Source organism: Podarcis bocagei (genome assembly GCF_964188305.1).
Source record: "Podarcis bocagei genome assembly, chromosome: 6".
NCBI lineage: Eukaryota > Metazoa > Chordata > Lepidosauria > Squamata > Lacertidae > Podarcis > Podarcis bocagei.
The window spans coordinates 28627217-28645884 of record NC_138130.1 but is presented as its reverse complement, the minus strand read 5'-3'; the positions used below and the strand labels follow the sequence as shown (position 1 = coordinate 28645884).

At 42.7% G+C, this 18668-nt stretch overlaps 1 protein-coding gene across 2 annotated transcripts in view; it reads left to right on the top strand.

Annotated features, from left to right (window-relative positions):
* CCDC138 (coiled-coil domain containing 138) overlaps positions 1-9606 on the top strand; it is a 28048-nt gene extending 18442 nt beyond the window's left edge. For both annotated transcript variants that reach the window (XM_081198396.1, XM_081198397.1), the window contains exons 13-15: positions 1662-1838; positions 7975-8113; positions 9357-9606. In XM_081198396.1, the coding sequence (XP_081054522.1) occupies positions 1662-1838; positions 7975-8113; positions 9357-9528 (488 nt within the window). In that variant the 3' untranslated portion in view covers positions 9529-9606. The remainder of the gene's footprint in view (positions 1-1661; positions 1839-7974; positions 8114-9356) is intronic.
* Positions 9607-18668: the final 9062 nt, after the last annotated feature.

Sequence of the window (18668 nt, the reverse complement as noted above, 5' to 3'; positions counted from 1 at the left end):
CCAATGGCTAGCTGGGCCTGATGGGAATTGGGTGTTGAACAACATATGGTGGGCTACAGATTCTGCACTCCTGCTCAAGGACAAAATGAAATTTTGGCCAGGAATACTTTCCCACACCTCTTCACCTTTCTACAAAAATAAAACTTAGTTTCTAAGATGGTTATAGTTACACCTAAAATATTTAATATACAGGAACAATTCTCTGCCATCTTATTTTAGTGTAGTAAGAATGAATATACAATATAAAAATGCTAGCATAGATTGGTACATAATTCTAGATGGTTTGTAAGTAATGTTTTTTGCTTTAAAGTCACAATGCAGTAGGGGGCATCCTAATTAAGGTTTTGTAAGTTCAGGCATGATTCAGATTTTGTAATAATCCTTTAACGCAGTAGAATAAGTGTTGCTGTGGTTTATTATCATTACCTGAAATCTCCGATATTTACTTTTGATGGAATGCCAACATACCAAAAATAGCAAAGGAAACCTTTTCTCAGTCAAATCATTGGGAAATTAAAGGGGGCTTAAAATGTTTTTAAACTCAGTTAGTAGTGTTTGAACATGAATGCAATAATTGATTACAAAAAAAATGTGGTTGGGATTTATATAGCTAGTTAGTAAATGCATCTTTGTTCTTGTTTCACTAAAATTTGGGGCCATCCAGCACAAAGCAATGCTATTCCTTGAATTGTTGGATAAAAGCTGCACAGCAGAAGATATTCAGAGGAAATTAATGCCACTAACACCTTGTTTATAACTGAATGTTACTAAAGTTAGCATTTAACCTTTAAATTTGGAGAAATCATTTCTTTGTGTAGGTTTAGATTCCAAGCATAGTGAGAAGCGTTCAGCACTGTGAATGCTAGGCAAGGTCAAGGCTTTATGAACTTTGTCTTCATAAACAACAACAACTCATCTTCTGTTACATAAATCTAAATAGGTAAATCCAAAAGGGCATGAAATGGGTGCTTTAGGACCTTCTGGCTTCACTGACAACAATTGTTTCCTGTATGTGCTGCTATTGTTTTCTATCAGAGTAGATAGAAACCGATTTTATTTTTGAAACCTAGGGGTGGTTTGGTTTTTTTAATTGGATTCTTAAAATTTATAGAATGTTTTTTCTTTTAAAAAAATAACCTGGTTAAAATTAAATCTGAATACAAACCATGTTACAAGTCTATGAAGATCTCTTGGCCCTAGGTTATGTCTAAAATGGTCAAGAGGCATAGTCAGGAATGAGCAAAAGTTTTTGATTCTAATGATTCCCCCCACCCCTCTTTTTCTGTATGTTTTTATTTTATTTAGATTAATGTTGGATTTAAAAAAAGATATTTAGCATTAAGTTTTGAATCTCTTTTTATAAACTAATAAAATTTATTTAAAATAATAATAAACATTGTAAAGACAGCAAATGTGAAAAATGGAACATTTTATGGTTATTTGATTTAATAAAATATGAGTTGTAAATATGATTTTCTTCTAGTAAAAAAAAAAGAATGAACGAGGCTAGGCATTAAATAAGCAACACACTATAAAGACATTTTGTTTTTGATATCTCATTATATGCGTATTGTATAGCAGCCTCTTTTGCCTAGCTTGTTTGACAAGTGACCCAAAATAGTGGTGCAGTTTTATGTTTTAAATTCTAATGCATATTCTAGCTGATTACCTGGCACAAGCCTTTGATTCCCTTTGCGTGGATCTGAAGACGGATGAAGGGAAGGCCTTGTTTTTGGACTACCAAGCTGTGCCTGTTATCTTGAGTCATATAAGAATATCGAGTAAAGGTGTTCTTTCCAACGCCGTTGACAGTTTGCTTCAGATGACAACGCAATCCAGTAAGTGTGCTAAGTGATGATCAACATTTTCATACTGCTTTGCTCAGCTTTTCTAAATTGCAGGTTTCCTTTGAATTGGCCGTTTGCTTGGTCATCTTATTTCAAGTAAGAATCTTTTCCAAGTAAAACAGGCTTTACACCCCCCCCCAAAAAAAGGTGTCTTATTTTAATGCTTTCATTAATGTTTGGTGCAGGCAATCTAGTAAAAGGGGGGGTATTTTCTATAGATTTAATGCTTAGCTTTCTACTTTTCACATGAGAGAGAAATCAAAGCGAGGAAGAAACCAGTAAGTAGACTTCTCTTTAAAATGCAACAATCCCCTGACTTTTACTTGGCCTGTTTGGTAAAACATGACATGAGTAGGGTAAAGCCCATTCTTCTCCTTTCCCAGAAGACATCTGTCCAACGTGCACAGTAACTTGCCGTAGGAAACGGTCTAGAAAAATAACTGCAAATGATTCACCCATGAATTTAGTGCAAGGATACAATGTTTCATCTTCTTCCTCTTGAAACATCTGTGACTGTACAAAAGGAGTGTATACCGGCCTGAATAACATCTTTGAGATGCCTGATATAAACCCTATGTGCGTTTCTAACAATTCTTGAGGGAGAGCAGTAATCAAGGTTTCACTTGCTGTCCCCAACATCTACCATGCTTCCATGTCCATGCGTTGTATATCGTGTTTGAATAGGGATCGTGCATTGCGCTAGTCTCCAATTGCATAGTCTCCACTGGGGCGGCCCTATTCAGTGCTTTTATAAAAGAAAAAAATGGTGTTGGCTCTCACCATGAAGTTGTTACAGTAAAGCCACACTTTTAACCCTTGAGTATCCTGTAAATTCTTCATTATGTGAGGAGGTTAGACATGCATATATTTGCCTGGAGGAGTGTTTTGTATACAAGATTACTTTGGACAGCATATCTCATACAGTGGTACCTTGGGTTAAGTACTTAATTCGTTCAGGAGGTCTGTTCTTAACCTGAAACTGTTCTTAACCTAAAGCACCACTTTAGCTAATGGGGCCTCCTGCTGCCGCTGTGCCGCCAGAGCACGATTTCTGTTCTTATCCTGAAGTAAAGTTCTTAACCTGAAGCACTATTTCTGGGTTAGCGGAGTGTGTAACCTGAAGTGTATGTAACCCGAGGTACCACTGTATAACTGTCTTAATGTGTGAGATATTTACATTGTTACCTGAAAGAATGGACTATAGGATATCCTTCAGTTTTAAGTGGCACCTTACTTTGAAACTGTTGCCTCGAGTCTATTAGAGTGCAGTCGTTTCAGTCTCTCGAACTGTCTGTTCCTGGATAGACTCTTGCACAGAACTAAGTAAGATCCCCAGGTGTGCCTCCAACCACATAGAATAATCCTTCTGCATTAAAGACCTGCAGCTAGTTGAGCTAAGAAATGGAGATCTCTTATGCATTCCTATGCAAACCAGCCTGCTTGATCTTCCACTCAGATAAATCACAGCTTAGGACTCATCCCACGCTTTCTGCCTAGGGTGATTATGCTGTTTTATCTTAACCAGGAAGTATTACTCCTTTTTATCTTCAGCCCCCTACAAACTAATGTCAGGAGAGCAAATTTTGTGCACATTATATGTTGTTGGGTATATTTCCTTTTATTTCAATCACACAAAATGCCCGGAAAGCGTGATAGCTTAGGACCTTTAGTGAAATACAGCTCAGAAGCAAATCTCCTCGCAGGTAAGCAGGACTTCCGACATCACCCATTACCTGGAGGTCCATTCTTAACCTGAAACTGTTCTTAACCTGAAGCCCCACTTTAGCTAATGGGGCCTGCTGCCACGCCGCCGGAGCACGATTTCTGACTCATCCTGAAGCAAAGTTCTTAACCCGAGGTACTATTTCTGGGTTACTGGAGTCTGTAACCTGAAGCGTATGTAATCCGAGGCACCACTGAATTTTAATGGTTTATTTAGTGTTCTGATGGTCGAATGTGAACTGATGCATTGCAAGCTGTCCTGGTGTTTTAATGCATAATTAAATAAATAAATGATTTTATACTTTGTAGTTTTAAGTGCACACGCGAAACCTCTTGCACCCACACCAAAAGCATAGAATGTGGCTTATAGCAAAAATAAAGATAATTAGTGAATGAGTGTGGAGTTAGCCCTGCATTTTGTAGCAAAGTGTGAGTGTTACACATTCAGTAACAAAAACCTTCCATAGCTTTTATTGTTCCCCATGGCTTGAAAACAGCTTGGAGAGCTGCAGAGAGGAGCAGAGTCATGCAGAGCGAACTAGATTGGAAAGTGTAAGACCGGGTGGGCTGTGGAGGACGGAGCTGTCAGAATTTAGGGAACATAAGATTAACTCCACCAACCATGGCTTCTGGGGCAAGCAGTGTGAGAGGCAGAGAAGAAAGGCTATTGCAGCAATTATGAAAGGGGAGCGGGGCAACAGCCATGAGACCAGGATCAAGCAGCTTGAAGAATCATGGAGGGTAGATGGCTGCTGTTTGGGTGAGAGAGTGGCAGATGGAACAGGAGAGACAGCGAATGGCACTGGAAGAGAGGAAACCAGAGGATGCTCTACTGCCACAAGCCACCAATGGGATGCTGAGGACAATGTAGGGGTCAGTAGACTGGACTCTTCAAGGAATAACAAGGGGCTCTGAGAAACAGAGGACTTGACCTTGGCAGAGCAAGGCCTAAGGTGCTGTGCAGTCAATCTCGTGGAGCATTAGGCTTATTTCTTGCAGAAGGGCATCAATGAGGACATTTAAAGGAGCTACCTAGCTAGATGGAACTACACAGCATCATCTACAAATTAAATCCCACCTTCTTCTTAATTTTTAGTATACAAAAATAATAATAATAATAATAATAATAATAATAATAATAATAATAATAATAATAATAATAATTCTTAATGCCTTCCCACCGCAGAGCTCCAGATCCAAAAAGGTCACAAACAGCTGAGACCCTTTGGTGTCATCCGTCAAGGTCCCTGGATATAGTCAAGGAAGGTGGTTTTGTGCCGGGAAGACTCCTCAACTAAATGTAGCAGATGGAAAGGCCTATATACCTATTTTGGAGAGTCCTTTATTGGACCTGCTGTGTGCTAATGCAGCTGCCCTCACCCCACCCTTTTACTTGCAGCCCCGCAAGGCAGTGTGGAATTTCCGGGTTGTTTCTTAAGGCTCTAAAATATATCCCTTTTTCATACAGTCGAAACACCCTCCATTTTTTTTAGAACAGTACTATTATACTTGTATCAAAAGTTCTCCCAACAGCCAGAGCCACTAGAGGGAGTGTGCTTGCAGCCAGAGCCACTAGAGGGAGTGTGCTTGTTTTGAAGCTGCTCATGGCTGGAGTTATTAGCTTCTTCAGCTTTTAAAGATGTACTCCACCTGTTGGCATTTCTTTGTACTCTAAATCCCAGTAAAAGGGGTTCTTGGTGGAGGATAGCAAGAAAATCAGGGCCATGCTTTGCCTTGGGCTTGTTGTGTACACTCCCCCTGCTTCAAGAAGAACACAGTGCCAGGCTCATGCTTCAGGCTGTTTAAAAACATGCACCTGCACAGGGCTTTAGCTGTTTCAAGTTGCCGCACATGTGAGCAATTGAGCACATTACAGGAATTTTGACCGCTGCCTTTTATTTGGCATGGCTCTTGCACCAGACTCTTGTTAAAAGGTTATAAAGGGCTCAGATCTGTGTAATGGTCTACTAGAACCAAGCGTGGCTTTCCCTGCACAGAACATGGGTGCTAGTCAAGCTCGTTCTGGAATATTGAGCTTCTGGCATTTTTAAAGAACAGTTACCACTTTTGTTTGTACAATAAAGTGGAAACATGCATGTTCTTAGCCAGATATTTTTCTTCCAAAAGGGTCACATTTTTATTCTGGACTTTGCCAAGGTTGTAGGTGGATGGCTTCTGCTTAGACCAACTTCTGCACAGTGTTAACTTTGTTTCAAGAGTCTAAAGAGCTGCAAGCGTTAATCCATCACATCCTTTACTCTTCTAAAGGGCAGGTGCGAATTTATCTTGAAGAGAAACATTTGAAGCGGGAGCAGAAGAAATAATTTATAGCTTATGTGGGATAAGCAGTGAAACATCTCTTTAAAGAATTCCCTTCCTTTCCCATCCTGTCTCCCTTTGTAGTCTTCCTTCCGATTATTCATCTAGGATTCTCTTTCTCTTCTAGAAGCTGAGCTCGGCATTCAGCCAACGTGTTGCTGCTCTGTGTAGTGCAAGGCATTGCTGAGCTGTCTGAACTCATGGCTGGGGGTTTTCATCTGTCTTGGAGCCTTAAAAAGCTGTTTTCTTTGAATAAAATCTCTCTTCCATGAGAAGCCTGTTTAGTATCTACCATCCTTTTTGTTGTTGTTGTTGTTAATGGCCTTCAATTACTGATACTGCTTCTTCCTGCTTTACTGTGCTGCTTTAGATTTTGCTGTCTTTATTAGGATTTGCATTTCTATAGCATCAAAAAAACGAAGATCATGACCACTGGTCCCATCACCTCCTGGCAAATAGAAGGGGAAGAAATGGAGGCAGTGAGAGGTTTTACTTTCTTGGGCTCCGTGATCACTGCAGATGGTGACAGCAGTCACGAAATTAAAAGACGCCTGCTTCTTGGGAAGAAAGCAATGACAAACCTAGACAGCATCTTAAAAAGCAGAGACATTACCTTGCCAACAAAGGTCCGTATAGTTAAAGCTATGGTTTTCCCAGTAGTGATGTATGGAAGTGAGAGCTGGACCATAAAGAAGGCTGATCACCGAAGAATTGATGCTTTTGAATTATGGTGCTGGAGGAGACTCTTGAGAGTCCCATGGACTGCAAGAGGATCAAACCTATCCATTCTGAAGGAAATCAGCCCTGAGTGCTCAAAGGAAGGACAGATCCTGAAGCTTAGGCTCCAATACTTTGGCCACCTCATGAGAAGACTCCCTGGAAAAGACCCTGATGTTGTGAAAGATGGAGGGCACAAGGAGAAGGGGACGACAGAGGACGAGATGGTTGGACAGTGTTCTCGAAGCTACAAACATGAGTTTGACCAAACTGTGGGAGGCAGTGGAAGACAGGAGTGCCTGGTGTGCTCTGGTCCATGGAGTCACAAAGAGTCGGACACGACTAAACAACAACAGCTGCTAAAATTCCTTGCACCAAGACTTTTGTTTTGCCCAGATTTGTTGCCCCAAGATTGCTCTACCATGAAAACCCTGACCTTTGAGTAAGCTATCCTGGCTACAGCCAATTTTACCCTTCGCCACTGCAATTTGAACATCAAAAGCTGCATTGTAGGTGGAGCTGGGTGGGTCAAGAAGGTAGCAGGACATGTTCCAATAACAAGCTTTGAAGCAGACCATCCCTCTAGAGAGGAAGACGGCTCAAACCATGTCAAGATGTCAACTGATCTCAGCTAAACTGAAGATCAGGGTTTCCATGGTAGAATACCCTGCCACAAGTCTGGAAAGTAGACTGGCTGTTCTTCTGGTGTTAAAATTAAAGCATTTGGGCCAAAATAATTTCCAAAAGAGGCTTGAGTAGTTGTGCTGGCCTATTCACAAGATTAGCCAAGAGCATTTAGAATCCAGTTCCTACACTTTCAAACTAAGGAAGATTTGGTTTGTTGCACTAGAGAAAGGAGAACTTATGTAGATGCTTGCTCAGGCTGTTTCCTAACCAAACCAAGAAAATAGTCAACCAGAGGTACAGCTTAACAATGCCAAACATCTGTCCAGAAACAAGAAAACCCATTTTCACAGCTATTACCCAGCAATCTTTGCTGCTGGATACTAGTGAATCAACCAATCTTTCAGAGAAGCGAGTGAGATGGTACATTTCAAAGAAGCCACTAAGGGCACTACAGACATAGAATAATTCTACACCTGTCTACACACATTATAATTGATTCTATAATGATTATCGAATCAGTTCATTTTTTTCAGCTCCCTCTGCTATGCCAGGATATGTGATGTTCTCATGTTCTGTACTTAAGGGCTGCAAGGTGTCTGTGCTTGAATCTGAATTTAAGAGTATTCTTCTAAAGTTGGAAGCTGTGCAATATGCTTTACGTGACTAGTTTTATTAATTTGTTTTAAAAACCATTTTCTTCCTTTTTTCAACTAATTATAATTATGGTCACTTTATTCTACAGGGTTTTTGCACCCGTTTCTGGAAGCTTGCAGTAATGAGACCTTTTTTCGCACTTGTTCGCTGTTGCTTCGAAACCCTAAGCTAGATACACAGATATTGGAAAAACTTAGTATTCTGCTGCAAAAGCTCTCAAAAATTAAGTAAGTCTTGTAAACTTTTTCTTATTACCCAGTTTTATTATCCTCTCTTTGTCATCTTTTTCAGCCCATTGTCAGGTTCTTGCATTGTGTAATAGGCACATTAACTTTATTTTCCCCTCAGCACCATACTAATATTTAAGAGGAAATGATGACAAATGAATTGTGATCTCCACTTGAAAATAATAACTGAAGGTTAAAGTGAGTGGGGTAGGGGAAAGTTCCCAAACTTTCAAATGTAAGCCTTAAAAAATTTTATTTAAGCTAAAGAAATATTTTTAATTATGGTTTTTGAGACAGTATTACCTTAACCACAATTCCACAGTTTATGCTTTGTTAAAATATAATAATCGGTAAACATTTTTGTTAGTTTCAACAAGCTGCCTTCAGAAACTATGGTCTGAAGTTGGCTTTTCTTAAGTGAGCCATAGTTAGTATTAACCATAATTACTGTTAATCACAGACGAGGCCACAGACTGACTGATCAAAGAGCTAAAAGCTTCTAAACTCTTCCTGGCCTTGGTTTGCACATGTTTCGCTAAACCAGTGGTTGGTAATCCTTGCACCTAGGGGCCAAATGTAGCCCTCTATTCCCCTCTGTCTGGCCCTTAGGATTCTCCTCAGGCCACGTCCCTCACTTCCCTTGATGCCCTCGAGTGCTTTTCCCTCACTGCAATGTGTCTTTGAACTATGATAACATCTGTTGTTTTCATGGATGGGAGGGTGTGTGTGAGGATAAACCTCTAGCCTTTCTGTGACTGGAATTTTGCCTACTGTACAACTGTTGCTCCACCTACATTTGCCTCTGGCCACGCCCACTTTTTGCCTCTCACCCTGCTCGCTACTGGCATGTGGCCCTCAGAAGTTTGGCTGTGAGGAAATACAGGCCTCACGTTTAAAGTTTCCTCAACCCCATGATCTAGCACGATGTGCAAATTTGGCTGCTGTTGGCTGATGCCATTGTGGGATAATTTGTAGACACCTTTCTTTAACAAAAAGTTTTCCGCGGCTTTACACCGCTGTTAAGTCCATTTATCTTACAAAGCTTCATAACGAAAACCAAACACATCTCAAATCTATTACAGTATCTGTTAATACTAAGAAAGGCATTTATTTTTACTTCAAACATTTTTTAGATGCTCTGTAACTTGTAGTGTTCAGATATAATTGAAATTCTTCCTGTCCTTCAGAGTGATCAAAATGATGTTCCTTCACTGCATAACATTCTTGGAAAATAATCTTACAGGGGCAATAAGAAGATGTTTGAGCTGTTCACGATTCACCTGATGATTCAAGAGCTACAGAGGACAACGCATCCAGATCATGCTTTCTTATGTATTAACCTCAACTCAATTCTCTTCAATTTGGGACTGACAAAAAGCAACCCCAAAAGCAATAGTCTAAATGGGAGCCAGTAACAGATTGCATTTTATTAAGACATTTTCTGAAGCGTGTTGATTCTAAATGAATAAATGAAGGGAAAAAATATCACAATGGACATAATCTTTTATGCCAATATGCTCCTCAAAATAGGCCAAGGACAGTTTGCTATTTTGTTGAATACTTGATTTACCTGCCCCCTTTAAATATTGTAAGTTTTACAGTGGCCGTGATCCAGAGGGATGTGCACTTTCCCCCTTGCAATAGGTAATCTGTTCTGCCAAAGCTGACGGTGATCTTTGTGTGCAGCCCTAACTCATGATATGCAGTCCCTTTTGGAAGCAGTTCCTCGTCCATCAGTGGCCAAATTATGTAACCTGTGGGGGGTGTCAAATCCTCCCAGGCCATAAAGTTGTTCCTCCCCACTCCCAACCCCTGTTGAAAAACGCTTGCTGCCAAATGTGAGGGTCACCAACTCCTGACCCTCATCCTAGCAGCATAGTGAGAAGATATCCCAGAGATATCTTTTGATGTTGCAGAGGCCTCTAGGATTCTTCTCATTGAGAGAGGATGGTTGCCAGTAGAGAGAAAGAGAGCCTTTGAGTGGTGTTGGTAAATCAAGAAGCATCTTTGGTCTCTGACCTGCTTTCCAGCTGCCTGACACTTCTTTCAGTAAACTGGGATGGGGAGGTTGATGGAAGTTGGGAGTCCCAACATCATTTGGAGGACCACAAGTTCCCCACCCTTAAGGCAGAACTTCATAACCACACAGAACTCAGACATGGCTGACTTGTGCACCACCTGCTATAGTAGAGAATGCCCTGATCCCATCCTCAAAGTCACACCAGCGAGTTATCCTCTTGTAGAAATATAGTTCCTTTTGTACAGGAATTTTTTAAATGTTGGTTTGCTAATTTCTGTATTGGGGGGGATTTCAGTTACTGATGTCAAGCTTGGCACTGATTTGTGCTTTGACTGATGCCTTCTATATGTTTGGTAACTCAGAGTTCAAAGGCATAGTCGCCTGTCACTTTTATATGTATTTATTGGCTATTACTGTGCCTTACTGACACATGATTATTCTGGAGTGCTCTATTTGTATTCAGTATTTTAATATTAAAAAGAAGTCCACAAAATTAAACTACACCGAGAACCTAATTGTTCAACAAAAAGAATTTGCTTTTCAGTTTTACTTCATACTAAAAGTAAGCCATTTCCCCCCCCCACTTCCCCCTTTGGGTTCATACCTTATTTGACTATGAAGGCTGCAATGCTAAATATGTCTACACAGAAGTAAGTCTTACTTAATTCAGTGGGGAGGATGAAACTCTTGATTAATCTGCTCACACAACCCACTTGTTCATTATCTCATACAGAGAGAGAGGTTTCACATACACGAGCACTTTCCTTTTTTAAAAAATTGTACGTGCTATCCTAACTGGAAATAAGGAAATGCATATTTTAGCACCTGCTTAAATTGTCCATGAAACCTCATAACAAGATTCCTGCCAGGAACAAGATATTAAAGTCACCCCTCTATACCCTGTTTCTTTGGCAATGGCTGTGCCAGGAGCCTTGACAAAAAAAAAGAAGTAGAAACCAGCACCTTAGTTTCTCAAAGCAAATTATTATAAGGAAGGTGGGTATACCTTTGTCTCCCTTGGGGCAAAGAAGAGATTACAGGGGAAGATGCTGGCTTGGCTAGCAATGATTAGCCTGCATGTACAGCTTCCTAGTGATTCTGTACCCCAGATGACTTCCCTTTTGCAAGCTGGTGATGCCAGTAAGAGGGTGAGTGGCAGATGGGTAAATATTTTCCTTCTCCAATAACTTGCTACCTGCCCTTGTGTCGCTGGTCAACTGGTTTCACTCCTTTTGACAGTCCGGTTGGGCTGTGCTTAGCTGGCAAACTGGTCTGGGGAAATGCAAGGAAGGACCTTTACCCTGGCATGTCACTAAAGCAAGGCTGGTTCATTGCCATCTTCCCGTTGCAAAAAAAAGTTCCCGTTTGCTATCGACTCAATAGGTCCAGCCACTCTGCAGAGGCCTTTATGGGATTGTTACCTTTAGGTGGAAAACAAGGAGGCGTTTGCTTATTCAAGTGCTTCGGTTTTCCACGTTAAGAGCTTGTGGGTAACAATTACTTTGTGTGCTCACAGCTAAATGTTTCCATTCCCTTACATTTTATGAGACTGGTGGCCTTCATTATGAGCACAAGTTAATTACGCCACCCACGGTCTAAAGCAGAGGTGCAGAGGCATGATTTTCCTATATTGCAAATATACAGCTTGCGACAAAGAGCAACAGTTCCACGCAGTTCTGTGGCTGGAGTTTGACTATATTTGTGTTTAAAATACTTGGATGAAAAGCTGTAGCATGGGTGGCTTTTTACCACATGTTTATGACTTTGCCTACTGTGCATGCCTATTACATACAATTCTTATTTGCGTGCACATAAAGGCAAGTTGTAATTTGAAGAAAGGGAACCAAATGTTAGCTTTTATAGAAGCACATGTTAATTTGATAAGCGGGGTAGCGGACTCCCTGCTTCCATTTCCTTCCATTCATTTATCCCTAGTTTTCACCCTCCCCACCCCCCTGTTTCTGCCCAGGGAAGAAATACCCCCCAATAGACAGCAGTGTTGGTTGGGGAGCACACTTGAGGCCAGCAGTAGCGGGCAAAGGGAGTTATTGAAGCAGGCCAGTAAGCTTTGTAATTTGCATTAATGTACCTCCCGCAAACGAAAAGAAGACCACCTATACTGGATTTGGTAAACTTGTAGGCAAGGGGTGGCAACTCTATTCGCTCTATAGATCAGGGTTTCCCAAACTTGGGTCACCAGCTGTTTGTTGGACTACAACTCCCATCATCCCTAGCTAGCAGGACGTGTAGTCAGAGATGATGGGAACTGTAGTCCAAAACCAGCTGGAGACCCAAGTTTGAGAAACACTGGTGTAGATCCTTTACTTTTTCCAGTTTGTTGTCTCCAGTATCATGGAATGCGAGAGAAGTGGAGAAATAGCTGTTGTATGTATACGATGACTAAATTAGCCAAGTGCCTGAACAATTTGTCACATGGGGTTGAAAGAGAGAGATGTAAGCTCTGTTCCTTTGCCTCTCGGTTTGATGGAGTGGTGATTGGGAGGTAAGAGGTCCAGTCTGGCATCTTCTCTTGGTTCCAGCTCCTCCCTGTCAAATATTGTCCTCTTGCTGCTGACCCATTTCAATACTACCTTGTTCTGGACAAAGGTCTTTAAGGTGGCACCATGTCCTAGAACATCTACCATATTTTTCGCCCTATAGGACACACTTTTCCCCCTCCAAAAATGAAGGGGAAATGTGTGTGCGTCCTATGGGGCGAATGCAGGCTTTCGCTGAAGCCTGGAGAGCGAGAGGGGTCGGTGCGCACCGACCCCTCTTGCTCTCCAGGCTTCAGGAAGCTATCCCCCCAGCTGCGCAAGCTCCCAGAGCGATGCCAAAGCTGCGCGCACCTTCGCCATCGCTCTCCGACCCGTTCGGGGGGCTGGGGTCGGGGGAAGCTCCGGCTTTCCCCACCCCCAGTCCCACAAGCTCCGGTAGCGATGGCGAAGGTGCGCTCACCTTCGCCAGCGCTCTCCGACCTGCTCTGGGGGCTGGGGGCGGGGGAAGCTCAGGCTTCCACCACCCCCAGCCCCTGCAAGCTCCGGGAGCAATGGCAAAGGTGCGCTCACCTTCGCCATCGCTCTCAGACCCTTTCTGGGGGCTGGGGGTGGGGGAAGCTCGGGCTTCCCCCACCCGCAGCCCCGCAAGCTCTGGGAGTGATGGCGAAGGTGCGCTCACCTTCGCCAGCGCTCTCCGACCTGCTCTGGGGGCTGGGGAAGTTCGGGCTTCCACCACCCCAGCCACTGCAAGCTCCAGGAGCAATGGCAAAGGTGCGCTCACCTTCGCCATCGCTCTCAGACCCTTTCTGGGGGCTGGGGGGGGAGCTCGGGCTTCCCCCAGCCCCGCAAGCTCCGGGAGCCACTCTGGCTCCCATTCTGGGGGCTGGGGTTGGGGGAAGCTCGGGCTTCCCCTGCCCCAGCCCCGCGCCTGGGGGGGGGGGAATAAATTTTTTCCCCTTTATTTCCCCCCAAAAAATCTAGGTGCGTCCTATGGGCCGGTGCGTCCTATAGGGCGAAAAATACGGTACTTTGCTTTCTCTATGGTAGTGCCATATTGCCCAGACAACAAAAGGAAAAAAATAGTTATAGGCCCAGGGTTATCAACCAGTTTACGAACACTTAGCATGTGGCAAATCTGCAGCTGCGTTTTGTAAACCGCATTGAGGATTTGTTCTTGCAATCAAGCAACGGTGTCATGAACTGGCAGGACGATGGAAAGGAGGAAGAGAATCCCAGTGAGGGCTGTAGCCAGGACACACTGGGACAATCGGGATGGGGAAGGAAGTACAGAGTGACAGGGGATGGCAAGGGAGTTGGGAGTGAGTGCACAAGAATCAGAGCAGCAGGACCCAGAGCCAGAGGGACCCCTGTTTCGATAAAAACAGTGGGCTCTGAGGCATAGGGAGGAGTGGTAGGGAAGCTCTAGGAAGCTGAGGCAAGCAAGGTCCCACATCCCAGTTCCTTAGCTGGCCAGGTGGGGCTCGCTAGCTCTGGGAGAAGATTCTTCAGCTGAAGTAGGCTCAGGACAGGTGATGGTCATATACCTCATTAAGCCCAGATACTGCAATCAGCATGCAGAGCACAAAAGGGAAGCAGAGCTGAGGGGCTGTGTCTGCTCAACTGCCCATCTTGATCAACTTTGGCTTGGATAATCCTGAGCTTCTATGGGACTGTGTTTTGGGTTTGACTCTGAACTGTATCCTGACTGCCGGACTTCAGACTTTGCTTACTTGGATTGACCCTGGACTTTGAACCTGGGACTTGACTTACTGACTCGCCGCCAGGTAGGCCAGGGGTTCAAGGCCAAGTATATAAGTTCCATGAAATATGAAATAAATTACAGTAACATTGCATCCATGTTTCCCTTAACATTGCAGGCATTAGCCAATGTTTAAGAGTAAGGTGGCAGTCTTTGAAACGCAGTTTTCGTCCCTTTCAATTTCGTTTCCTGTTTGAGAGTGGTGGGGCAGGTGAAAACAAGAGCAGATGATGTAAAAAACACACACAAAAAGGCTTTTATGTGCTCTTGTTTTCTGGATTGTGTTTCAGTGCTTTAAAGTGCTTGCTGATCATTAATGGCACTGCTTCAAAAGGAGCAGCAAGGGCATCTGATAAGAAGGAACTGGTGTCCTGCTCAGAACAAGTTGCTGCAGGACCACTTGTGGTTGTGTCCTGAACAGAAGTTTCTTTGATTCCCAAATGAATGGGATATATTTTTATTTTATTTTTAAGCAAGCCTGTAACAGTATTTCTAAAACTACATTAAGGGTGGGTGTACAACTCCCTTCAATTCCAGCTAGCATGGCTTAATGGTCCAGCTGTAGTCCAGTAATATCAGGAGGGTGACAGGTTTCACAACCCTGTGGTATAGCATGAGGGGCAGCAGCTGAGGTCCATGCCTCACTATGCAACCCAGTGACAATTCATGGAGCCTCGTAGCCACCTTGCTGTCGCTGCATAGCCACCTGCTCTCTTCAAGCAAGGAAGAGAAGAAGAGGAGTTTGGATTTGATATCCCGCTTTATCACTACCCTAAGGAGTCTCAAAGCGGCTAACAATCTCCTTTTCCTTCCTTCCCCACAACAAACACTCTGTGAGGTGAGTGGGGCTGAGAGAATTCAGAGAAGTGTGACTGGCCCAAGGTCACCCAGCAGCTGCATGTGGAGGAGCGGAGACGTGAACCCGGTTCCCCAGATTACAAGTCCACTGCTCTTAACCACTACACCACACTGGCTCTCAGCAAGTAGGGACACTGCGGGGGAACAGAAACCATTGTATGATTTTCTCTCTCTGGGAAATGAAATGAGTTACGACAAGGAGGGAGGAGGGAGGCCACATGTGAAGGGCTCCTTCCAAGAGAATATTTCCCAAAGCCTTCCGAAAACCTGGCGCTGTACAGGATCTGGCTTTGAGTCGCAGCAAAATGGTTGTGGCACTGAGAGATACTTTCTACGTTAAAAGATCTTTCATCCGTGTTTGTAGTTATGCTATCCTCTAAAATATATACTGTAGGTATAAAAATATTCCTTTAGTAAAATAGTTTACTTTTTAAAAAAAGGTTTGTTTTTTTGTAAATCGGAATTCAATCCCCCCCATCAGATTTTGCAGGTATATTATTTATGTCAATGTATTTTATCTCCTTACACATCTTGTGTAAGGAAACAAAGGGAAGACATTGGAAACTGGGGGGGGGGGAGTGCCCAGAATTAATTTGTTTTAATTTGTGTTATGTTGAAAATTTTGAATATATATATATATATATTCAATAAATTTTGTCATCAGGGGATTTGAAGCGTTTGCTCGAGAGCACTGCTCATTCTGGAACCTGTACAGGAAGAATCACCAGCCTTCAGATATGTCCTTTCATAGTTTCATAGCAATTCCTCTTTTAGGTATGCTTTAGTTTTACTTAAATGCATTCTGTGGTGTGTGTGTGTGTGTTTTTAACAATAAATTAATGGAAAACGTTTTAGCAGATGCATTTAACTGAAACTTAAGAAATGCCCTTGGCGATAGCAACCCCCCTCCCCTTTTGGAACTTTCATTCACAATGGATGTCACTGTTCTGTATGGTTTAATTTATCAGATCAAATTAAAGAAGAGCTGTGAGCAAAACTCAGTAATTCATAGCTGTCACAAGTGTAGCCTTTATAAGCTGAGCAGGCTTTTTCAGCCTTAGGATTTGATTTGTTCAGGAAACTGACGATCTCATGCAGATCCTTTCATCTTCTATTCAGTGTCTGCCTGGGCAGGTAGTTTCTAACATTTTGGTGAGTTACGTGGAGCATGCTGATAGTTTTTCCTCCAAATTTGTGGCAGCAAGATGAGAGAACCATTTGCTCTTCTCTGGACAGCAGCATTTCAGACTACAGCTGCGGGGCTCACAGGACTGAATACTCTTCCATAATGAATCAGTTCTCTACGCATAGAATGTGAGTATATTAAGGAGCAAGGTGGGCTAGAGCCCTTTTCCTTAACACCTCATTTTCTTTGTGTAGTGAAACTGTGCTTGGAGAAACAGGCAACCCTGTGAGCCCCCCTAAAAAAAAATCTGTTATCATATGCAGAAGAGTTTCCCTCCTTGTCTACTATCCATAATGGAGGTACTTAGAATGCCAGTTTTATTGTGGGAATATCCATTAATTCTGACACTTTGAATCTCAGCCTTGGATCTTTATTGGTCCAAGCCAATACCTGATTTGCGCCCAGAAAACTAAAGAGGGCCAATTCAGGAACTGGGAAATACGTGTAACATACGTTTAGTGTCTCATCTCTGATTTCAGTTCCCATTAAAACATCACAGTGCTATCCAAACCATGCCTACTCATAAGTAAGTCCTGTTGGATTCAGTAGGATTACTTCCAGGTATGTGGAGTTAGGATTGCAGCTCTGGGTGTCAAAGGCACAAAAATGACAACTGATAGTTGCCAGAGTTCACAATTTTGGACATATACCGTGGTACCTTGGTTTATGAACTTAATCTGTTCTGGAAGTCTGTTCTTAAACCAAAGCATTCTTAAACCAAGGCATGCTTTCCCATAGCAGCGAGGGGATTCAATTGACAAATGGAACACACTCAACAGGCAGCGAAACATGTTCTTATTCCAAGAGGAGGAGGAGGAGTTTGGATTTGATATCCCGCCTTTCACTCCCCTTCAGGAGTCTCAAAGCGGCTAACAATCTCCTTTCCCTTCCTCCCCTCCCTTCCAAGGCAAAGTTCACAAACCAAAACACCTACTTCCGGGATTGAAGCATTTTTAATCCAAGTGGTTCATAAACTAAGCTGTTCTTAAACCAAGGTACCACTGTACTAGCTTCTTCAGGGCTTCAGTACAAGTATGTCTGGATAACATGTTATTCAGATTAAAAGTAGATTTATCGTTCAAGAAAACATTTAACATGTAAGCTTCATGTTATGTTAGTAGAAGACACATGCCTTCTACTGTTTCTTGGGGGAAACATCTGAGGCATGAATAATGTTCATTTTAGGAACTTTCTTTGGCTTAGTTAAATCCAGTAGGAGCAGATGTGCCTGGATTTAGAATTCGATGTCTCAGAAATATGTATCCCAGTCCCACTGTGTGTGGGCTAAGATAAAAATCAACTGGATGGGAGCAGGGGGGTGGGAAGCTATTTTGTTCCCGAGGAGAGATTTAGAAAGCTGTATGGAATATATTCAAAGAAAAGTTAGTTTGTTTCGAGCCAACGAAGGCTCATTAAACATCCTCCTCATTTCACAGGAGTTTGGTGATTAGAGATAAATACATAATGGGAAGATCCACTTCTCTCAAGCGGAGACAGCCGCAAAGGAAGTGGGCACCTTTCCCACAGGTTATTTCGTTAATAAGATAACCCGCTCTCTTTATGATGTAAGCATGGCAACTTACCGGCTGGCAGAATGGGAGTTTAATTGGTGCTTTTCCTTTAAAAACACCTCCCAGGAACAGAACAATGACAAAGAATTAGATTAATCTGTTGAAAAGTCTGGTGCCTGGTGAGATGTGAATAGTATACCTCTTGTCTGTATAGGGAGGTGCAACTCGCTTTCGGTGTGGCCCAGCAAATATGTGAACATTTCCCCCTTCTTTTAGACAAATGAGGTCTATAAGGAGATCTTAGAGGAACTATGGAGGCATTTAAGTCACTTTGCATGAGCCCAAAGCTCCTCAATTCTTTTGGAATGGCTTCCTTCGCAGAACAGAAGGAATGGAGGGAGCCCTGCCTGATAATAGCGATGGCTTAAGCGGCATGATGTGTTTTACGCACATGTAAAATGTTTATAAGTGGAGGTTGTCAGTCTGCTGTTGTGCTTCCGACCCCCTAGAAGCAAACCCTTAAGTTTGCTTAAGTAAACTGGTACCCAATGCCTGGATACTGTTACTGGCAGCACAAATCTTCATCCAGGATTCAGGGCAGCAATATCGGGGGCAACAGAACATTGTCGGCCTGTTTTATTATGTTCATGTGGTAAATAGATCCAGCACTAAGAATCATGAAAAACATGAACAAAATTAAAAATGGGAAAGGCCGTCAGCATT